The sequence below is a fragment of the Dreissena polymorpha genome, chromosome 1 (assembly GCF_020536995.1).
Source record: "Dreissena polymorpha isolate Duluth1 chromosome 1, UMN_Dpol_1.0, whole genome shotgun sequence".
Taxonomy (NCBI): domain Eukaryota; kingdom Metazoa; phylum Mollusca; class Bivalvia; order Myida; family Dreissenidae; genus Dreissena; species Dreissena polymorpha.
This window is the reverse complement of record NC_068355.1, coordinates 106,508,692-106,526,965: the sequence shown is the minus strand read 5'-3', so window position 1 is coordinate 106,526,965 and position 18,274 is coordinate 106,508,692. Positions and strand designations below refer to the sequence as shown.

At 34.9% G+C, this 18,274-nt stretch overlaps 2 protein-coding genes across 3 annotated transcripts in view; one reads left to right on the top strand and one right to left on the bottom strand.

Moving 5' to 3' along the window:
• The window catches only part of LOC127865180 (palmitoyltransferase ZDHHC17-like), a 39,814-nt gene extending 28,634 nt beyond the window's left edge, over positions 1-11,180 (bottom strand). Inside the window, exon 1 of one of the 2 annotated variants that reach the window (XM_052405151.1) lies at positions 11,031-11,180. In XM_052405151.1, coding sequence (XP_052261111.1) covers positions 11,031-11,054 — 24 coding nt within the window. In that variant the 5' untranslated portion in view covers positions 11,055-11,180. Of the gene's footprint in view, positions 1-2,051; positions 2,192-11,030 lie in introns of those variants that run through there. The other variant, XM_052405150.1, reaches the window with a different exon arrangement.
• LOC127865171 (squamous cell carcinoma antigen recognized by T-cells 3-like) overlaps positions 2,217-18,274 on the top strand; it is a 45,087-nt gene continuing 29,029 nt past the window's right edge. The window contains exons 1-2 of the mRNA XM_052405120.1: positions 2,217-2,591; positions 16,075-16,201. Of these exons, the coding sequence (XP_052261080.1) occupies positions 2,424-2,591; positions 16,075-16,201 (295 nt within the window). The 5' untranslated portion in view covers positions 2,217-2,423. The remainder of the gene's footprint in view (positions 2,592-16,074; positions 16,202-18,274) is intronic.

The window sequence follows — 18,274 nt, the reverse complement described above, 5'->3', positions numbered from 1 at the left end:
TCTGGTAACTTTCCAGTCGTCAAACTGTTTAGTTCATCGTCCAATCGGTTACGCGAATGCTTATGAGGGCGGGGTTAACTATAGACCATTATTTTTGATTGACGTCGGGCATGAAGTAAGAGTTTATCGCAGCTTGATTAGTAAGAAGATGTACCATTTGAGTAATATAAACCGGTAATTAGTACAGTACAGAACATTAAAGACGGTTTAGGGCATCATCATCACACCTTTTTACTGTAAACAAGTGTTACCTATGACTCATAATTAATACGAGAAATTAATTGCAAGTGGTAAACAATTAATTATTATAGCCAGTAAGTTGTGCAAATGACTCCCAGTTACAATTATGTGATAACAATTTATTTAATTCCAGTACATGTATATTTCAACATGTCCATTTATAGAACTGATTAACCTCGTTTTTCTGACATTTATTCGACACGTAATGCGCTTTAACAAATTTTCGTTGAATTAATTACGCACACTTGTAAATGTTTCGTCCGATAATCGATAGTTAGAAGACTGATGATGGCAACCGGCCGTGATCATCGTGGACAACGTGAATTTCATGCATAATTCCGTCAAAACATTTATTAGACTCGTAAAGTGTTTAAACAAATTATCGTTGAATTTATAACGCAACGGTTAATATTTGTTGAAATCTCAAATGGGAATAATTAAATTTGAAATCCGAAACCCATTCCCGTAAGTCGATGTTAACGCGTTTTTAATCCAAAACACACTTCCGAATGTAAATGTAACCGCAAAGTTAAATATGTTTGCTTCAAATTAGCAGTGCAAATTTATTTTGTGTCGAATCTTTTTCTCAATTAAAAAGAGCGCGAAAATTATGCAGCATGTAAAATGTCGCGTCTATTGCATACAAATGGCGTGTATTGAGCGTTTTAACAAGCACACAACAGGTCAGGGGATTGACGCATATTCAGAGGCAATATTTCATCAAATCTATAAATAGTCACTTAAAAAATGGCAAGGTTTGTGTTAATGAAAGCTTTTATCGTAAATATTTACCAGAAAGAGATTGATAAAAACGGAATAAACGGGATTATCGGGTAATAATTAGAAACTTGAAAAATAGTAAGTATACAGTAATAGAGTCAGGTTGAAACGGATGTATTGGGGAATCGTTCGAGTCGGGATTTTACTATCTGTGCGGAAAAGTTTTAAAACAATTAAACAATATAAAAAAATATATTTTTAAATGACTGGGGGATTTTTTTGAGAGTCATAGCGCACCAAATGACGTCTTTTGACGCTGTTTTTCTTTGAGTTATAACGCACCACAGAACGTGAATTGACACATTAAATTTAAAAAAAATCCCACCCCCGATCGGCCCCGGGGCGCCTGGAAAAATTCCTGGGGAAGGCACTGCACTATATATTGTGTATTTTACTTTTTTGACGACATTGTCTATGTTATACAATTATAACAATGTTCAGGGGTCATTTTGACCTAACATATTGTACATATGTGTTATATCGGATATGAATAAAACGTTTTTCGTCTTTTTATATAATTAATCTACTTTTAGATGCAAACAGAAAGTTCAGAGAAAAATATAATTTCCTTAAACAGATAATTCCTTTGTGCTAAATGTCGATAATTATGCCGACTTTGATTACATAATTAACGGCTTTTAATTAAAAAAACTGAAACATCTATTACTCAAGGAAAAATATTGTGACTAACGAACAATTCATACTGTATGCGATAATTGGCGATAATTTTGCCGACTTTGAATATAAAATTAACAGCTTTTAAGTAGACTTATGAAAAAAGTAATGACTATTAAAAATATATGATAATTATATTTAGCATTACTATTAAATGATAATATTAAATAGTGTATGGCCTTTCTGGTATACCTTGAAGCCTTTTTGGTTCACTTATGCGGCCTTTTTGGTGCGGCCTTTTTGGTAAACGGCCTTTCTGGTACTATACAAATTTGCATGGTTCGTTAAATAAAGACCGTTAACGACTATGGGGGACCCGAAATATATATCAATTTGACACATATGAAACAATTTACCCCTGCTAAAAGTGGCTTTAACGGATTACAATCAGGATCTTGTTCCTGCATTTTGCAAGTTTTAACAAAACTGACTCAGTCGATAAAAACCAAAGCATCCGAACCATCAAATGTGTCCAATGTCAAATTGCCCGAATGAGACAAAATCGAACCCCCAATCAAAAACTCAAGCACACTTGATTTCGTCAAAAACTTCACATTTATAAATATATAAAAGTACAGTGAGGTCCCATGACCTATGCACAACTCATGCATAAAGAAAATATCCAATAAATAATAATGTATTCATTGATTTTCTAACTTGATCCAGGAAAACACCAAATTTTGAACCAATAATTTACTGGAGTGTAAGCTAACTTGTTTTTGTTCAATATGGCGGAGATGGAGACCGAAAGTTCTACGAACGATGATTTTGATACCATTGAAGAGGAAGAAGAGATGTCATCTAGTGAAAATAGTGCCAGTGATAGCAACGACAATGATGAAGATGATGCAAATGAATCTGAACTGAATAGCAAAATAACAGACCTTAAAAATCAGGTTAAACATTTTTGTCGCGAAAATATATTACATTAAGTATTTAAGAAAATATCATATTTTAATATTTTTTTATCAAGCGTGAGCATAGAGCGTAAGTAGTTCAACTTGTTGACGCTCTAAAATATTAAGCTACTTTTTACATTGGTAATATTTGGAGCGTACAATGGCGGAAGGACCAAAACAATGGTGGAAAGTTTTCCTTCTTTGTCTATATTGTTGCGCAAGGATTTTGTAAGCAACATTCAAGCCCCAATATCAGACACTTAATATCAACGGATTGCAATAATATTTACATACCTGTGTAGTTAATTCATTTCTCGATAATATTCCGTAAAAATTATGTAATGACACTTTGAATTTTGCACGCCTGAGCAATTTAAATCCAACCACTATTCAAATTTTTAATATCTCAATACGCTCGCTATGTAGATATAAATCCAAACTACAGCCAGTGATTTTTTTTGCTCAAAATTACCGCCGATTTTCGGCAATTGAGAAATTGCAAAAAATCCACGTTTTTTCCCCAAAAATCTGACCAAAATTTCCAAAATAATTCAAAATTTCCCCCCCATTTTTTTTTTATTTTTTTGAAGAAAGAAGTATCTTATGACTTAATTATGATTTCTTAACTCTAGATCTCAACTTTGTTTTTTAAACATCCTACAAAATATATGACTAGTCCTTTTTGTCGATAAATAATTCCCAAATTTGCCACTGTTATTGATTTTAAAAAATCCCAATTTGACCAGACTCCTTTTCCCTAAATTGCTAGAAAAACCCCTGAACATGCAATTAAAAACAATATTAAATCTGTTACTTATAATCATATTTATAATGCTTTATTTTTTCCAAATTTCATGGTTAATCGCGATATTTTTCCCAATTTCATGGTTTATCACCCTAACTTTCCCAATTCAAATGGCACAGGCTGTAACAAATAAAAGCAAAAAAAATCACTGACAGCCTCGACGTAAAGCATCTGGTTTAACTGTGAAGAATAAACGGGGGAAAATACAGTTTGCGTTCGTCTGTTGTGAGTGCAGAGCATTATATACCGTAAATATCCAGTCATAAGTCTAAAAAATTTGATTAAATTTACAGTCTCGACTTATGAGGTCGTCCATGAACAAAAATGATGACACTCTACCAAGATCGATCCCCGCGGTCATGGTTAAAGTTGTTTTTGTATAGAAAACTTGTTGAAATACGACACACGAAATGTCGTCTTTTAACTGATACTTACCAATTAATATAACCACAGTTTGCCGCAACATTTCCCTTGTTTTTATTTTCATAATTTAATCCTAAGTTTTCATGTTAGCTGGTGTTTTTTTACAACTGAACGTGTAAACAATAGATTAAGTCATTTTTAAAGTCGAGCGAGAATTGGCAACCTGTGTGAATTGACAGTTTAACGTCATCAAAGGAAAGTCGCTTCCTGTCAAGAAGCCATAAAGCATCACCCTTCTCGCTGATAAAATAAGATTCCTTTAATTTGTGAAGCGACATGTTTAACCAATCACGAGTTTGTTATTCACTGGTAATCGTCAAATTATGTTTGAGCACGTGCATAGCTCCGCCTTTCAAACTGTTATGTAGAACAAAGGTAGAGTTAACGGTCTATTGGTTATGTCAATCATTGCTATTAAAACGTGTTTTACTGAGGAAGTAATCAATTGTTTTAATAGTCAGATTAAAAGTACAAAGATTTGATTACAGTGATCACAGTGTGTCATCGGATTTTAAGTTTGTGGATTATTACTAGCGTGGACAATTTAGTGCAAACTTTATTATAATAATTTATTAATTTGATTTGCACATTTGATTTGTGAAAATGCCTGGAAAACGCAAACGCCATGCATATGACAATGCGTTTAAAATTATAATACGCGTGATAGAATTTGCAGAGCAATCAAATAAAAATAGTGCTGCTGAATGCGAGTTTAGTGTTTCGTATGTTGTTGTGTAAATTACGATGTACATGTATATATGTTCTCGTTTCCTATGTTGTTGATTTTGTTTTTATGTGGTTCATAATGATTTGCTTGTCTATATTTATACCCCCACTAAACGAAATTTAGGGGGGTATATAAGAGTAAGCTTGTCTGTCGGTTGGTCCGTGTCTGCTCTCTAATTTAAGTAGTTTTCATCTGATCTTCACCAAACTTGGTCAGAAGTTGTATCTACATGATGTCTAGACCAAGTTCGAACATGGGCCTTGCTGGGTCAAAAACTAGGTCACGGGGTCACTTAGTACGTTTAACACATTCAGCATGGTGTCTGCTCTCTAATTCAAGTAGTTTTCATCCGATCTTCACCACACTTGGTCAGAAGTTGTATCTATGATGTGTAGGTCAAGTTCGAACATGGGCCATGCAGGGCTAAAAACCAGGTCACAGGGTCAGGCCTACAGGTTCAAAAACCAGGTCATGGGGTCTAGAGCTGCAACGATTCACCAACAGCTCGATTCGATTAGATTTCGATTTCAGACACTCCGATACCGATTTTTTCAATTCGATTCATCTTCACACCTGGTTTTATCATATATTCACTCTTATGCCTCAAAATTAACATTTCTGTTCAAATGTGATTTCAATAGAACACATAAAAAAGAAAAGCAAATTAGGAATTTTAATATAAAAACTTCTGACAAGAAGGTTGTGTTGATTACACAATAATAAAAAAATAAATAAATAATCATAAGAACGTATCTGGAATCAGTTGAATGGTAGTACTATCACATAATACTTTTACCCATACCGCAATAAGCATGTCTACCATTGTGACATGACAGCATCACCTGTTACCTGTAGGTCAAATCACATTCTCTAATAAACTTAACAAAATTCCAACAAATATAGAACTACTTTTCTGGCTCGCGACTTCAGTAGTTGCACTTGTGCGACCTCTTAGTCTTGCTAAATCAACGTTATGTTTGCGTTTGACATGTTGCATTAGATTAGTGGTTGAGCTGGACTTTGCGTACGCCACATCCGTGAAGAACAGTTTACACTTTGCTTTATCGGTAGGGCTACCATCTCGAAACCCAAAATACTGCCACTTTTTTGATTTTAGCTTCTTAGGCGCATCTGATAATTTCAATTTGTCGGCAACAACTTGTTCAGCCATTTTGACGCTTTTTCCGAAAGTAGGCCGTAACGCGCTTATTGATTGGATGACTAAAGTAATAAGCAACCAATCGCGCGGGTCGTAATTACAGTTAAACATAAAACCTTCACCTTCCCGTATCAATAGTAAGAATACAGCGTGCTTTACGTATCTATGTATATATATATATGTATATATATATATATGTTAAAGAATCGAATCGAATTTGGTAGGTTTGGTATCGTAATTGAATCAAAGCATTTCGAATCGATTTTCGATGAATCGGATCGAATCGTTGCAGCTCTAATGGGGTCCCTTAGTGCGTTTTGAACATTGAGCATGGTGTCCGCTGTTTTTTGTGAAGACAACATGCAAAATATTTTGTTTCAATGCAGCATGTGGGGGTATTCGTCATGTCTGTGACAAAGCTCTAGTTTTATATATTATGTTTGATTTCCTAAATATATATCGTTTTGATTATATTAAACAAATTACATAATACACGTGTCCGAAATGTCTACGTCGCACAGGGCTATAATGACGTCATGGTATGTATGTATAAAATAAAAACTGGGGTCTGTATGAATTTTGTGGACGGACAATTTCTGACTCGACTTATGACTTGGACATATTCAAAATCTAAGATTTTCGTATCATTTTTTACCCCCCGACTTATGAGCCGGTAGACTTTTTACGGTAGTTAAGCGATGTTATTATACGGTACTTTTCTGGATTAATTGAGCATTGTTTTTTATGCCCCCGGATCAAAAGATCGGGGGTATATTGTTTTTGGCCCGTCTGTCTCTCTGTCATTCATTCATTAATTGTGTGTGTCCCAAAACTTTAACCTTGGTTTAAGTTGTGCAATAACTTTTGCATTATTGAAGATAGCAACTTGATATTTGGCATGCATGTGTATCTCATGGAGCTGCACATTTTGAGTGGTGAAAGCCGAAAGGTCAAGGTCATCCTTCAAGGTCAAAGTTCAAATATATGGCTTCAAAGCGGCGCAATAGAGGCCATTGTGTTTCTGACAAACACATCTCTTGTTTTTTCTTAAGTGACAATTAAAAAATTGGCTAGTTCTGAAGTAAATAACATCTTTTATTTGTATACGGTATATAAATAATAGTGATACAGATCGTACAGTATAACGTCCTTTGTAACATAGAATGTAAGAACATGTAACAACACAGGCAGAGGTGTGAAAAACATGCATAAAAAGTTGCTGAAACTAAGAATAAAAACTGCACCATATCTGCTTTAAACATATGCTTATTTAATCGACAAAGATGAGCATACTAGATCTACTTTATAGGTAAAAGTCGGTGTTAAAAGCTCATGTTAAATAAAATTGCGCGTACACGTTACACCATAATGCCTTCATCTGATTGGTTAATATTTAAATCAGTTTCATAACATGTCGAGAGGTCAGTGATTGTTGTAATGCAATTTAAGCAAAAGTTTAACTCAAGAATTTATGCCTTTCTAACTTCAATTTGATTATATTTGAGGTAAAAATGGACTTCTGAACGAAAACTTTATGAGTTGGTAATGTTATTTTGCAACTGTACGCAAATCAATTAAAATTTAAACTTTCTGGTTTCCACCATGTAATTGGTCCTTCGCTGATAAGACGTAACCATTCCAAAGAATTTAGCCCATTTGAAAAGTATCTCTAAATTCTTTGCGCGTCTAATAAATAAGACTAAGAGCGTAAGAATAACAGTGCTTGATTAGGGTGATACTATATACCACTAAGGACTGCTAGGTACCACTAAGGACAGCTAAGAACCACTAAGGAGGTATATTTAAGAATTCTAGCATGCAAAAAGATGCTATATAACACAACTATTTAGCTCATCACTGTGGAGTAAAATGAACCCTGATTTTATGAACAAAACTGTAAATATTTATCACTGTTATTATTATTATAAATACAATTCAATGCATCATATATTTATCAACACATACAAAATTAAAACAATAAAATAGCACTAGGATATAAAGATTTATTATAATAGCAAACTAAGTCAGATTGATTCTTGAAACTGTAGATGCCACAGAAATGAATGATAAACAGGCAGAATTTTACTTAATTAATAATGTAATTAAATAGTATTATGAAATAAGTTAATTGATCTATTTTATTTAAGTATAATGTTCTTTGAAATTTTAACTTATTATGGATAGTTGTGTTAAAAATTTACATACCCGAGTAAGGATTTTTGCTGTCTGGTCAGATTAACCATTCATTTTTGGATATACAAAATATATATCTCTACACAAGGCATCTGATGCTGCCTGTATTGTCCAAGGTCTTGAATAACCACCAGGGGTAGCACACTGACGACAGCAGTGACGCAGATACGCGTGTCACCAATCAGGGTCAGAAAGGTGTTATCCAAACAATGGGCCTGGAGTACATGTTTATTGATGCATTCTTGTTTAAGGCAACAGTAGCAGTTATCAATATAGTATGCTGTTTATATGAGTACCACCCAATTGTTCTACATTGCTTTATGTATAATTGAATCATTGACTTTAACAGGAATAAAAAAAACATTCAATGACAAGCAAAAGTACAAACACCCTTATTTTATGTATTATCAAGTGATCTATATAAAGGTAAATGTTTGTCACTTAAAAAAAAATCTCAGTATCAAAAACATTGTATTTGAGGGACAACTGAACAGGTGGTATCAGGATATATACATATAACATTTATGTTTCCTTGTAGATATATATAATTATATGTATATACAATTTTAAAGGGCATTGATAGACAAACACAAAACTACAACAAATATTATAAATATAATATTATTTTGAAATTTTTAATTTTGGACATATTGCAAATTACCGAATTATCAATTTTCAAAGGGTCATTAATTACAGGTTGTCAAATTTTCCACATTTGAAGCATTTTTAGCTCCACTGGCCAAAGGCCAGCGGGGCTCGTGTCATGGTCCTGTGTCCGTCGTGTGTGCGTCCGTGCGTGCGTCTGTGCGTGCGTGCGTGCGTTAACTTTTTCTTTAAACATCATCTTGTCCTAAACTACCCATCCAAATCTGATGAAATTTCTCAGGAATTTTCCTGTGGTGAACCTCTTTCAAATTTGTTCAAATTATGCCCCTGGGGTCAAATTTGACCCTGCCCCGGGGGGTCAAAAAATTGAAAATTTGCTTATATAAGGCCTATTTTGTGCAAACTTTAAAAATCTTCTTGTCCGTAACCATTGGGCCTAGGGCTACCAAATTTGCTATGTAGTGACATCTTATAGTCCTCTACCAAGTTTGTTCAAATTATGCCCCTGGGGTTAAATTTTACCCTGCCCCTGGGGGTCAAAACATTGAAAATTTGCTTATATAAGGCCTATTTGTGCAAACTTTAAAAATCTTCTTGTCCATAACCGTATGGCATAGGGCTACCAAATTTGGTATGTAGTGACATCTTATAGTCCTCTACCAAGTTTGTTCAAATTATGCCCCTGGTGTCAAATTTGACCCTGCCCCGGGGGTTTAAAAAATAGAAAATTTGCTTATATAAGGCCTATTTTGTGCAAACTTTAAAAATCTTCTTTTCCATAACCATTGGGCCTAGGGCTACCAAATTTGCTATGTAGTGACATCTTATAGTCCTCTACCAAGTTTGTTCAAATTATGCCCCTGGGGTCAAATTTGACCCTGCCCTAGGGGGTTAAAAAAATGAAAATTTGCTTATATAAGGCCTATTTTGTGCAAACTTTAAAAATCTTCTTGTCCATAACCATTGGGCCTAGGGCTACCAAATTTTGTATGTAGTGACATCTTATAGTCCTCTATCAAGTTTGTTCAAATTATGCCCCTTGGGTCAAATAAGACCCTGCCCCGGGGGGTCAAAAAATTGAAAATTTGCTTATATAAGGCCTATTTTGTGAAAACTTTAAAAATCTTCTCGTCCATAACCATTGGGCCTAGGGCTACCAAATTTGGTATGTAGTGACATCTAATAGTCCTCTACCAAGTTTGTTCAAATTATGCCCCTGGGGTCAAATTTGACCCTGCCCTGGGGGGTCAAAAAATCGAAAATTTGCTTATATAAGGCCTATTTTGTGCAAATTTTGAAAATCTTTTTGTCCATAACTGTATGGCATAGGGCTACCAAATTTGGTATGTAATGACATCTTAAAGTCCTCTACCAAGTTTGTTCAAATTAAGCCCCTGGGATCAAATTTGACCATTCCCCAGGGGTCACAAAATTGAACATATGCTTATATTGGGCCCATTTTGTGCAAACTATTAAAATCTTGTCCATAACCATTGTGCCTATTTCTACCAAATTCGGTAGGTAGTGACATCTAATAGTTCTCTACTTAGTTTGTTCAAATTATGCCCCTAGGAACAAATTTGACCTTGCCCCAGGGGTCACAAAAATGAACATATGCTTAAATAAGGCCTATTTTGTGCAAACTGTAAGAATCTTCTTGTTCTTAAATATAGAGCCTAGGGCTACTAAATTTGGTATGTAGTGATATCTAATAGTCCTCTTCCAAATTTGTTTAAATTATTTCCCTGGGCTCAAATTTGACCCGTCCCCGGGGTCACAAAACTGAACATATGACGTTTACCAGTGGAGATTACTGCGGCCGTTTGGCTGTGACCAACAACAACATCAACATCTTGTAAACATGAGATAAAACCCTGTCATTTAGTGCCATTTTCGGTCAGATGGTGACTGCTTACAAAGGCATTGAAGCAAGAACATGTGTTATGAATGTTTTTCTTATAAACTGAAAAAAGTCGGGTTTTATTTAGATATGTCAAAAGTGACCATATATCCGGATGAAAATATTTTGGATGACATGTTAATTTCATGTCTTTTTTGTAGTGTTAAAACCAGTTTAATAATATATTATTGATTTTAAAAACACAACTTCCACGAACATAATTATTTCAAGGAAAGTCAATATATGATACTGCACGGTAAACTCAAACTTTGTATCTAAGAGAAGGTGTTAAAATTAATGAAGTGCAATGTTCTTAACTATTGTATATGCTGCTTTTTAATAACTAATGATTCATTGTGTCATTTGTGTATCGTGACTGATCATGAATTGTTGAAATGATTGTCAATTGCTCAACAATCCATGTATATTTCTGACCATTTTATAATTTTCTTAATACAAGTTATGAATTGATCTTAGAAGTCAAATGTATTACTTAATTAAATACATTTATAAATATAAAGAAATAATCTTTAGATTATCATAATATTCTCAGGCCTGTTGGTCTTAGGGATGTGTGGGTTGATAAGCAATTTCTCCTTTTATCACAATTATTTCTACCCTACCTGATCATTTCCTTCATATTCCATTTTAATTCAATTGACGTCTGCAACCTCTTTCAAATTGGGAAAGTCCAAAATGTGTTGTTTGGTAAAGGGTTAAGGCATTTTGATTCCTATGGGTCTTGTGAATCTGTTTCAAATCAAATGCGTAGATTTGATCTTCAGCATCTAAAAATATGTGAAATAGAAAGAACGACAATATCTTTTGGAGAGATAAATGTACCTACGTTATAAGCAAAGGATCTGTGCAACAATTCCCGGGCTTTTTTGTCTGTTTAGTTAACACGGTAGTAACTTTTTCCATATATAAAAATGCTCACCCTTCCAACTTTAAGCGCCCAGTGTGACGAGGGATAGAAAGAGAAAGTCACATGCTTGAGTACATTTCAACCCATGCGCATTACACATTTTTTTCGCAAAGAAAAAACAGTGGAGCGATACAGGGCCATCATGGTCCTCTTGTTTATTTTCTCTCATCATATCTATTCCGTTAAAAATGACACGTAGCACTTTTGTTCAATAAAGCATTTTTCATCAAGTAGGGGCAAGTAAATTTTCTACTAAAAATGTTCCTAAATGCCGATTTAAAGGGGCCCTCCAACAGATTATGGCATGTATTGAAGCTTGTCCTTAAATGCTTTATATTGATAAATTTAAACATTTGAACAAAAATCTTCAGTAAAATAAAAGAATACAATTTTAAAAAAGGAAAAAAAAGTAACTCTCAACAGGGCTCGAGCCACTGACCCCTGGAGTAAAAAGTCTCCCACCTAGACCACTCGACCATCCACACTCGTGCTTAGAGCGGATGTATTTTTTACCTATATAAGCAATCCAGGGATCATATTTTCCCGCAACGTCAATCGGTCCGGATATAAATGGGAAACGTATCCGAAAATGTATATCCGATGTCATGACAAATTACGTTAAAATATATACCATTGATTTTGCCATTCATGAAGGTGGTATAATACATGTACAAGTAAAATTCCCTTAGGCATTTTTTTTTAAACGGAACGAGTTTTCTCAACTGGTTTTATCATTTTGTATTTCATTGTTGTTTCGTGTGATGTTTTATCAGACTTTTTTCATCGTTGTCAATATTATTAATCTGTGTAAGTCTATACCGATGTTTTAAATTGTTGTCGACTCGATTATAGCTTACAAACAAATGTCTGTGTTAAGGTTGGCTACTGACAACAACAAACCAAATAATTAAGAAATAATGTGTTGTCAAATAACCCACGGTTGATAGTTTAGATGCGTAGGGATTTAATCACGAGAGCGAAGCATTTGAAACCACGCATCTCATTTTCCGGTCGTGAGTTATTCAACAACAAAGTATAAAGTACACGAATTATTTTGATTCTAACACGGTTTTACTAAAGATTTGTTCAATGTATTTTTTTTTCTTGTGTACTATTTTATGTGAAGTTCCGCCCATAAAAATAACTTTCGTCGGTTCTGTCGATCAGATCCGCGACTTTCATTCATAATTATATTACCGGATTATTACGCTGGTGGAAAATGTATCGGCATGTTTTGTTTAGTTACAGCGCGTGCATTCAGACGCGTCTTTTTGGATGCGTCTTAAATCCGCTGTTCACAAGTTTTTTATTCTTGGTCTGACGTGCAATAAACCGGTCCTGATCGGTTTAGAGACTGCAGCGAATGGTTTATCACACCTAATCGAGATAAGAATGTCCTTAGGGTGTGTAAGCATGTACACTGTGTAATCGATTTCATTACATGGGAATTTTAATAGCAGACAGAATCGGACCGACTGTTTGGGATTTTCAATCGGTCTTTCATGACCCCAATCGGTCTAGGACCGACAAAACCGAACAAAATATGATCCCTGAAGCAATCCTCGTAGTATCCCAAATCAAAACAACAACAACAGAACTTTCCAAATTATTCAATCGTTTTGCGTCGCACGACACTTTATAATTTTCATGTTTTCAAATCATAAAAAGATGCATATAATAGATATTTAAGAGCATGGTAAATGGTCAGTATTACTATTTCCTCAAAAGTATCATAACTAAAATGAAAATTTGCTAATCTGAAACAACTTTTTTTCATTTTGTCAATTTACAAAAACGTTGGACGGCCCCTTTACACAGCTCAGTGTTTATTATCCCCCGCCATAGGCGGAGGGATATTGTTTTGGTGTTGTCCGTCCGTCTTTCTGTCCATCCGGCACTTTTGTGTCCGGAGCCATATCTTGGAAGTGCTTTGGCGGATTTCATTGAAACTTGGAATGAGTATATATATGGATAAGAGGATGATGCACTTCAAATGGCATTGTACACCATCTGATAATAATGGAGTTATGGCCCTTTGAAAAAATGCTTTTTTTGTGTGTCCGGAACCATATCTTGGAAGTGCTTTGACAGATTTCATTGAAACTTGGTATGAATATATATATGGATAGAAGGATGATGCACGTTGGCCTTGTCCATCCGTCCACAATACTTTTGTGTCCAGAAATATAATGGCGGAGGATATCAATTCAACGAATATGCTTGTTTTTATTTAACAGTGAAAGCACATTGTACCTTTAATATCTTCAATTGTATATTCTGATTTACCAAATGAAATGTAAATTTTTATTTCAACAGATTTGTATTCATAAAGATGATACAATAAAAAAATTACAAGCATCTATACACAGTTTAACAATTGAGCAACAACACTTACCTTAATTACTCAATAAACCGTGAAAACCTTCTCTTTATCCTCCCTTTGAATTTTTAGCTCACCTGATTGCTCAGGTGAGCTTTTGTGACCGGTCTTTGTCCGTCGTCCGTCCACATTTGTTCGTAAACACTCTTGAGGCGGCATTTATTGTCCGATCTTCATGAAACTTGGTCAGAAGATTTGTCCCAATGATATTATGACCGAGTTAGAAACTGGGTCATGCTGGGTCAAAAACTAGGTCACTAGGTCAAAAAAAGAAACACCTTGTAAACACTGTAGAAGACACATTTAATGCCCAATCTCCATGTAACTTTGTCAAAATGTTTGTCTTAATGATATGTTGGTTGAGTTCAAAAGTGGTTCCGGTTTGTTGAAAAACATGGCCGCCTGTGGGCGGGGCAGTTTTCCTTATTTAGCTATAGAGAAACCTTGTAAACACGCTAGAAGTCACTATTTTTGCCCAATCATCATGAAAGTTGGTCAAAACAGTGGTTTTATTGATATCTTGGACGAGTTCGAAAATGGTCCAGATCGGTAAAAAAACATGGCCGCCAGTGGGCGGGGCATTTTTCTCTATATGTATATAGTGAAAACATGTGAACACTCAAGAAGTCACATTTTTGGCCCAATTTGTTTCCTTGATACAAGAGTTGAGTTCGAAAATGGTTCCGGTCAGTTAAATAACATGGCTGCCGGGGGGGGGGGCAGTTTTCTTATATTTATATTGTAAAAAAAGCTTGTGAACACTCTAGAAGTCACATTTTTTGCCTAATCATCATGAAACTTGGTGAAAAGATTGGTTTTATATATATATCTCGGATGAGTTTGCAAATGGTCCCGATCGGTCAAAAAACATGGCTGCCATGGGGGGGGGGGGCAGTTTTCCTTATGTGACTATTTAGAGAGAAACCTATAGAAGTCACATATTTTTCCTAATCATCGTGAAACTTAGTCAATACATTGGTTTTATTGATTTCTTGGACAAGTTGGAAAATGGCTCAGATCGGTGAAACACACTTTTTAGCTCACCTGATTGCTCAGGTGAGGTTTTAGGATTGGTCTTTGTCCACAGTCCGTCCGTCCACATTTGGTTTGTAAACACTCTAGCATTCACATTTCTCAAGCATTCTTTATCAAAGTTGCTGAAAGATCTCAGTCAAGTTTGATGATGAGCAAAATCACATAATTAATGCCATAATTATTGCCCTTAGATTGTCCTAATTTTTATTATATTATACAAAATCCTTGTAAACACTCTAGAGGTCACAATTTTGTTTCAGATTTTATTAATCTTGGTCATAATATTTATTTTTGTAAGCAAAGTTTGATGTTTGGTAAGGGGGGTCAACTCAAAATATAAGTCACCATTTTAAATCTTACAAAAACAAAAACACTCCATACGCCAGAGTTTTGGTTCAATAATGATGAAACTTGACCAGGATGTTTGTCTGGTCAATATCTAGGTCAAGTTTGGCATTAGGTTAACATTGAATGAACCGACTCCTCTCAGGTGAGAAAACTAGGGCCATCTTGGCCCTCTTGTTATTTGAAAATGACCGTGATAATTGTATAATTACATGCTTACCTAATTACTTTATTTATACCACAAATAAACATCCTTTGATGAAACCGCCAGTTAATTTTTTGTAAACATGATTAAAGAAGGAAAATGTTAGATTTTTTCACAGTTTGAAAATTAAGGGCATTGGCTAAACATTGTTTAAGAAGGATTTTTATAATTTTTTTTTTGATAGTTTGAAAATGAAGGTCATTCTCCCTTTTCATCTAAGTATCACATTTCAATTATACAATAGGAAATACAAACATTTTAGACTTAATAACAGATCAGTTTTTCAGAATAAAACATTTTTTTTTCCCAACTAATTTTATTTTTCAATTATCAATATTTGAATTTACTGGCCAAGAGAAGCACAAATATATATCCTAATTACCCCCTTATCACAACAAATTACATAAATGTCTTCTTAGTGGTCCTTAGTAGGTCCTTAGTGGTTCTTTGAGGACCTTAGTGGTACTTAGCGGTACTTAGTGGTATTTAGTATGACTGTTGATTACTAGGAAGTTGTAAATATGTTTTTAAACTCGCCGGATTTTAGGGAAAATAAGGAAAGTCTTAAATAATCAATTTAACATATTTTACTGTTTTTAAAACTAATTCAATGCTACAGATACTTTAATTATGCAATGGGGGATGGTGGAAATGAAATCTAGGGGAAAATTCAGCTGCTGAGGGGAAATAAAACCGAGGGGAAAGGGCCGTTTTTTCGGCAGGTCACCAAGAAGGAAAAACAACAACTGATGTGTAACATTTCTCCCTTTTCAGTTGCTTGAAAATCCGTACCATTATGATAGTCATGTGGAATGCATTAAATGTGCAAGGGAGCTTGGCGATCTTGAAGTGCTAAGGAAAGCAAGACAGGGCATGTGCTCCTTGTTTCCACTTTCAGAAGGTTATAAATCTTTGTTTAAAATGTGACTTTTAATTAAGACCTTTTAATTTGTATAAATGTGATGTATTATTTTTAGCTCATCTATTTTTTGAAAAAAAATTATGAGCTATTGTCATACCTTGGCGTCGGCGTCCGGTTAAGTTTTGCGTTTAGGTCCACTTTTCTCAGAAAGTATCAATGCTATTGCATTCAAACTTGGTACACTTACTTACTATCATGAGGGGACTGGGCAGGCAAAGTTAGATAACTCTGGCGTGCATTTTGACTAAATAATGTGCCCTTTTTATACTTAAAAAATTGAAAATTTTGGTTAAGTTTTGCGTTTAGGTCCACTTTTTTCAGAAAGTATCAATGCTATTGCATTCAAACTTGGTACACTTACTTACTATCATGAGGGGACTGGGCAGGCAAAGTAAGATAACTCTGGCGTGCATTTTGACAGAATTATGTGCCCTTTTTATACTTAGAAAATTGAAAATTTTGGTTAAGTTTTGTGTTTAGGTCCATTTTATTCCTTAAGTATCAAAGCTATTGCTTTCATACTTGAAACACTTACTAACTATCATAAGGGGACTGTGCAGGCAAAGTAATGTAACTCTGACTGGCATTTTGACAGAATTATGTGCCCTTTTTATACTTAGAAAATTGAAAATTTGGTTATGTTTTGTGTTTAGGTCCACTTTATTCCTACAGTATCAAAGCTATTGCTTTCATACTTGCAACACTTGTTAACTATCGTAAGGGGACTGTGCAGGCAAAGTTATGTAACTCTGACTGGCATTTGGACGGAATTATGGGCCCTTTATACTTAGAAAATTGAAAGTTTGGTTAAGTTTTGTGTTTTGGTCCACTTTACCCCTAAAGTATCATAGATATTGCTTTCATACTTGGAACACTCGCAAACTGTCATAAGGGTACAGTAAAAGGACAAGTTGCATAACTCTGGATGTCATTTTTACGGAATTATGGCCCTTTTTTTGACTTAGTAACTTTGAATATATGGTTAAATTTTGTGTTTCGATCCACTTTACTTCTTAAGTATCAAGGCTATTGCTTTCAAACTTCAAATACTTTCATGCTATCATGAGGTAACTATACCTGGCAAGTTGAATTTTACCTTGACCTTTGAATGACCTTGACTTTCAAGGTCAAATTATTAAATTTTGCTAAAATTGCCATAACTTCTTTATTTATGATTAGATTTGATTGATACTTTGACAAAACTACTCTTACCTGACAAACCACAATAGACTCCACCCAAACCATTCGCCCGTGCCCCCCCCCCTTCCCCCTCCCCCCGAATCCCCCCCCCTATATATATATTTTTTTTTTTTTTTTTTTTTAAGATCATCTCACAAATGACCACCACACTCTCACACTATACCCCCCCCCCCACCCCCTCCCCCAATTATTTTTTTTTTAAACGGTTAAAAAACAAAACTATTTATTTTGATTATTTTATGTTTGAAATACCGTCCAACCATCGCACCCAAGAATCCACCCCCCACCTGAACTACCCCCCCCCCCCCCCTAAATTTTTTTTATTTTTGTTTATTTTTGTTTATTTTTTTTTTTAAGATCATCTCACAAATTACCACCACACCCTCACACTATACCCCGCACCTCACCCCCCCCCCCCAATTTTTTTTTTTGAAACGGTTAAAAAACACAAATATTTATTTTTATTATTTTATGTTTGAAATACCCTCCAACCATTGCACCCAAGAATCCCCCCCCCTACCCCCCACCACCCACCCCCCCCCACCCCCCGATTTTTTTGCCCTTTTTTTTGCATTTTTGGAACATAATGTAATAAATGTCCACACCCCCACACAATGCACCCCTCTTCACTCCACCCCTCCCTCCTTTGTGATTGAAAATGAGAGTCCCTTCACCTTTAAAAAGAAATTAGATGAGCGGTCTGCACCCGCAAGGCGGTGCTCTTGTTTATCTTTGCATGGTTAATATTATAATATTAGAAATATATTGATGCACAATACCCAGTGCTTTGCCTTGCTTCTAAATCTTAGTTAAAACACAGTGTCATGTTTATGTATCGATATGTACAATACA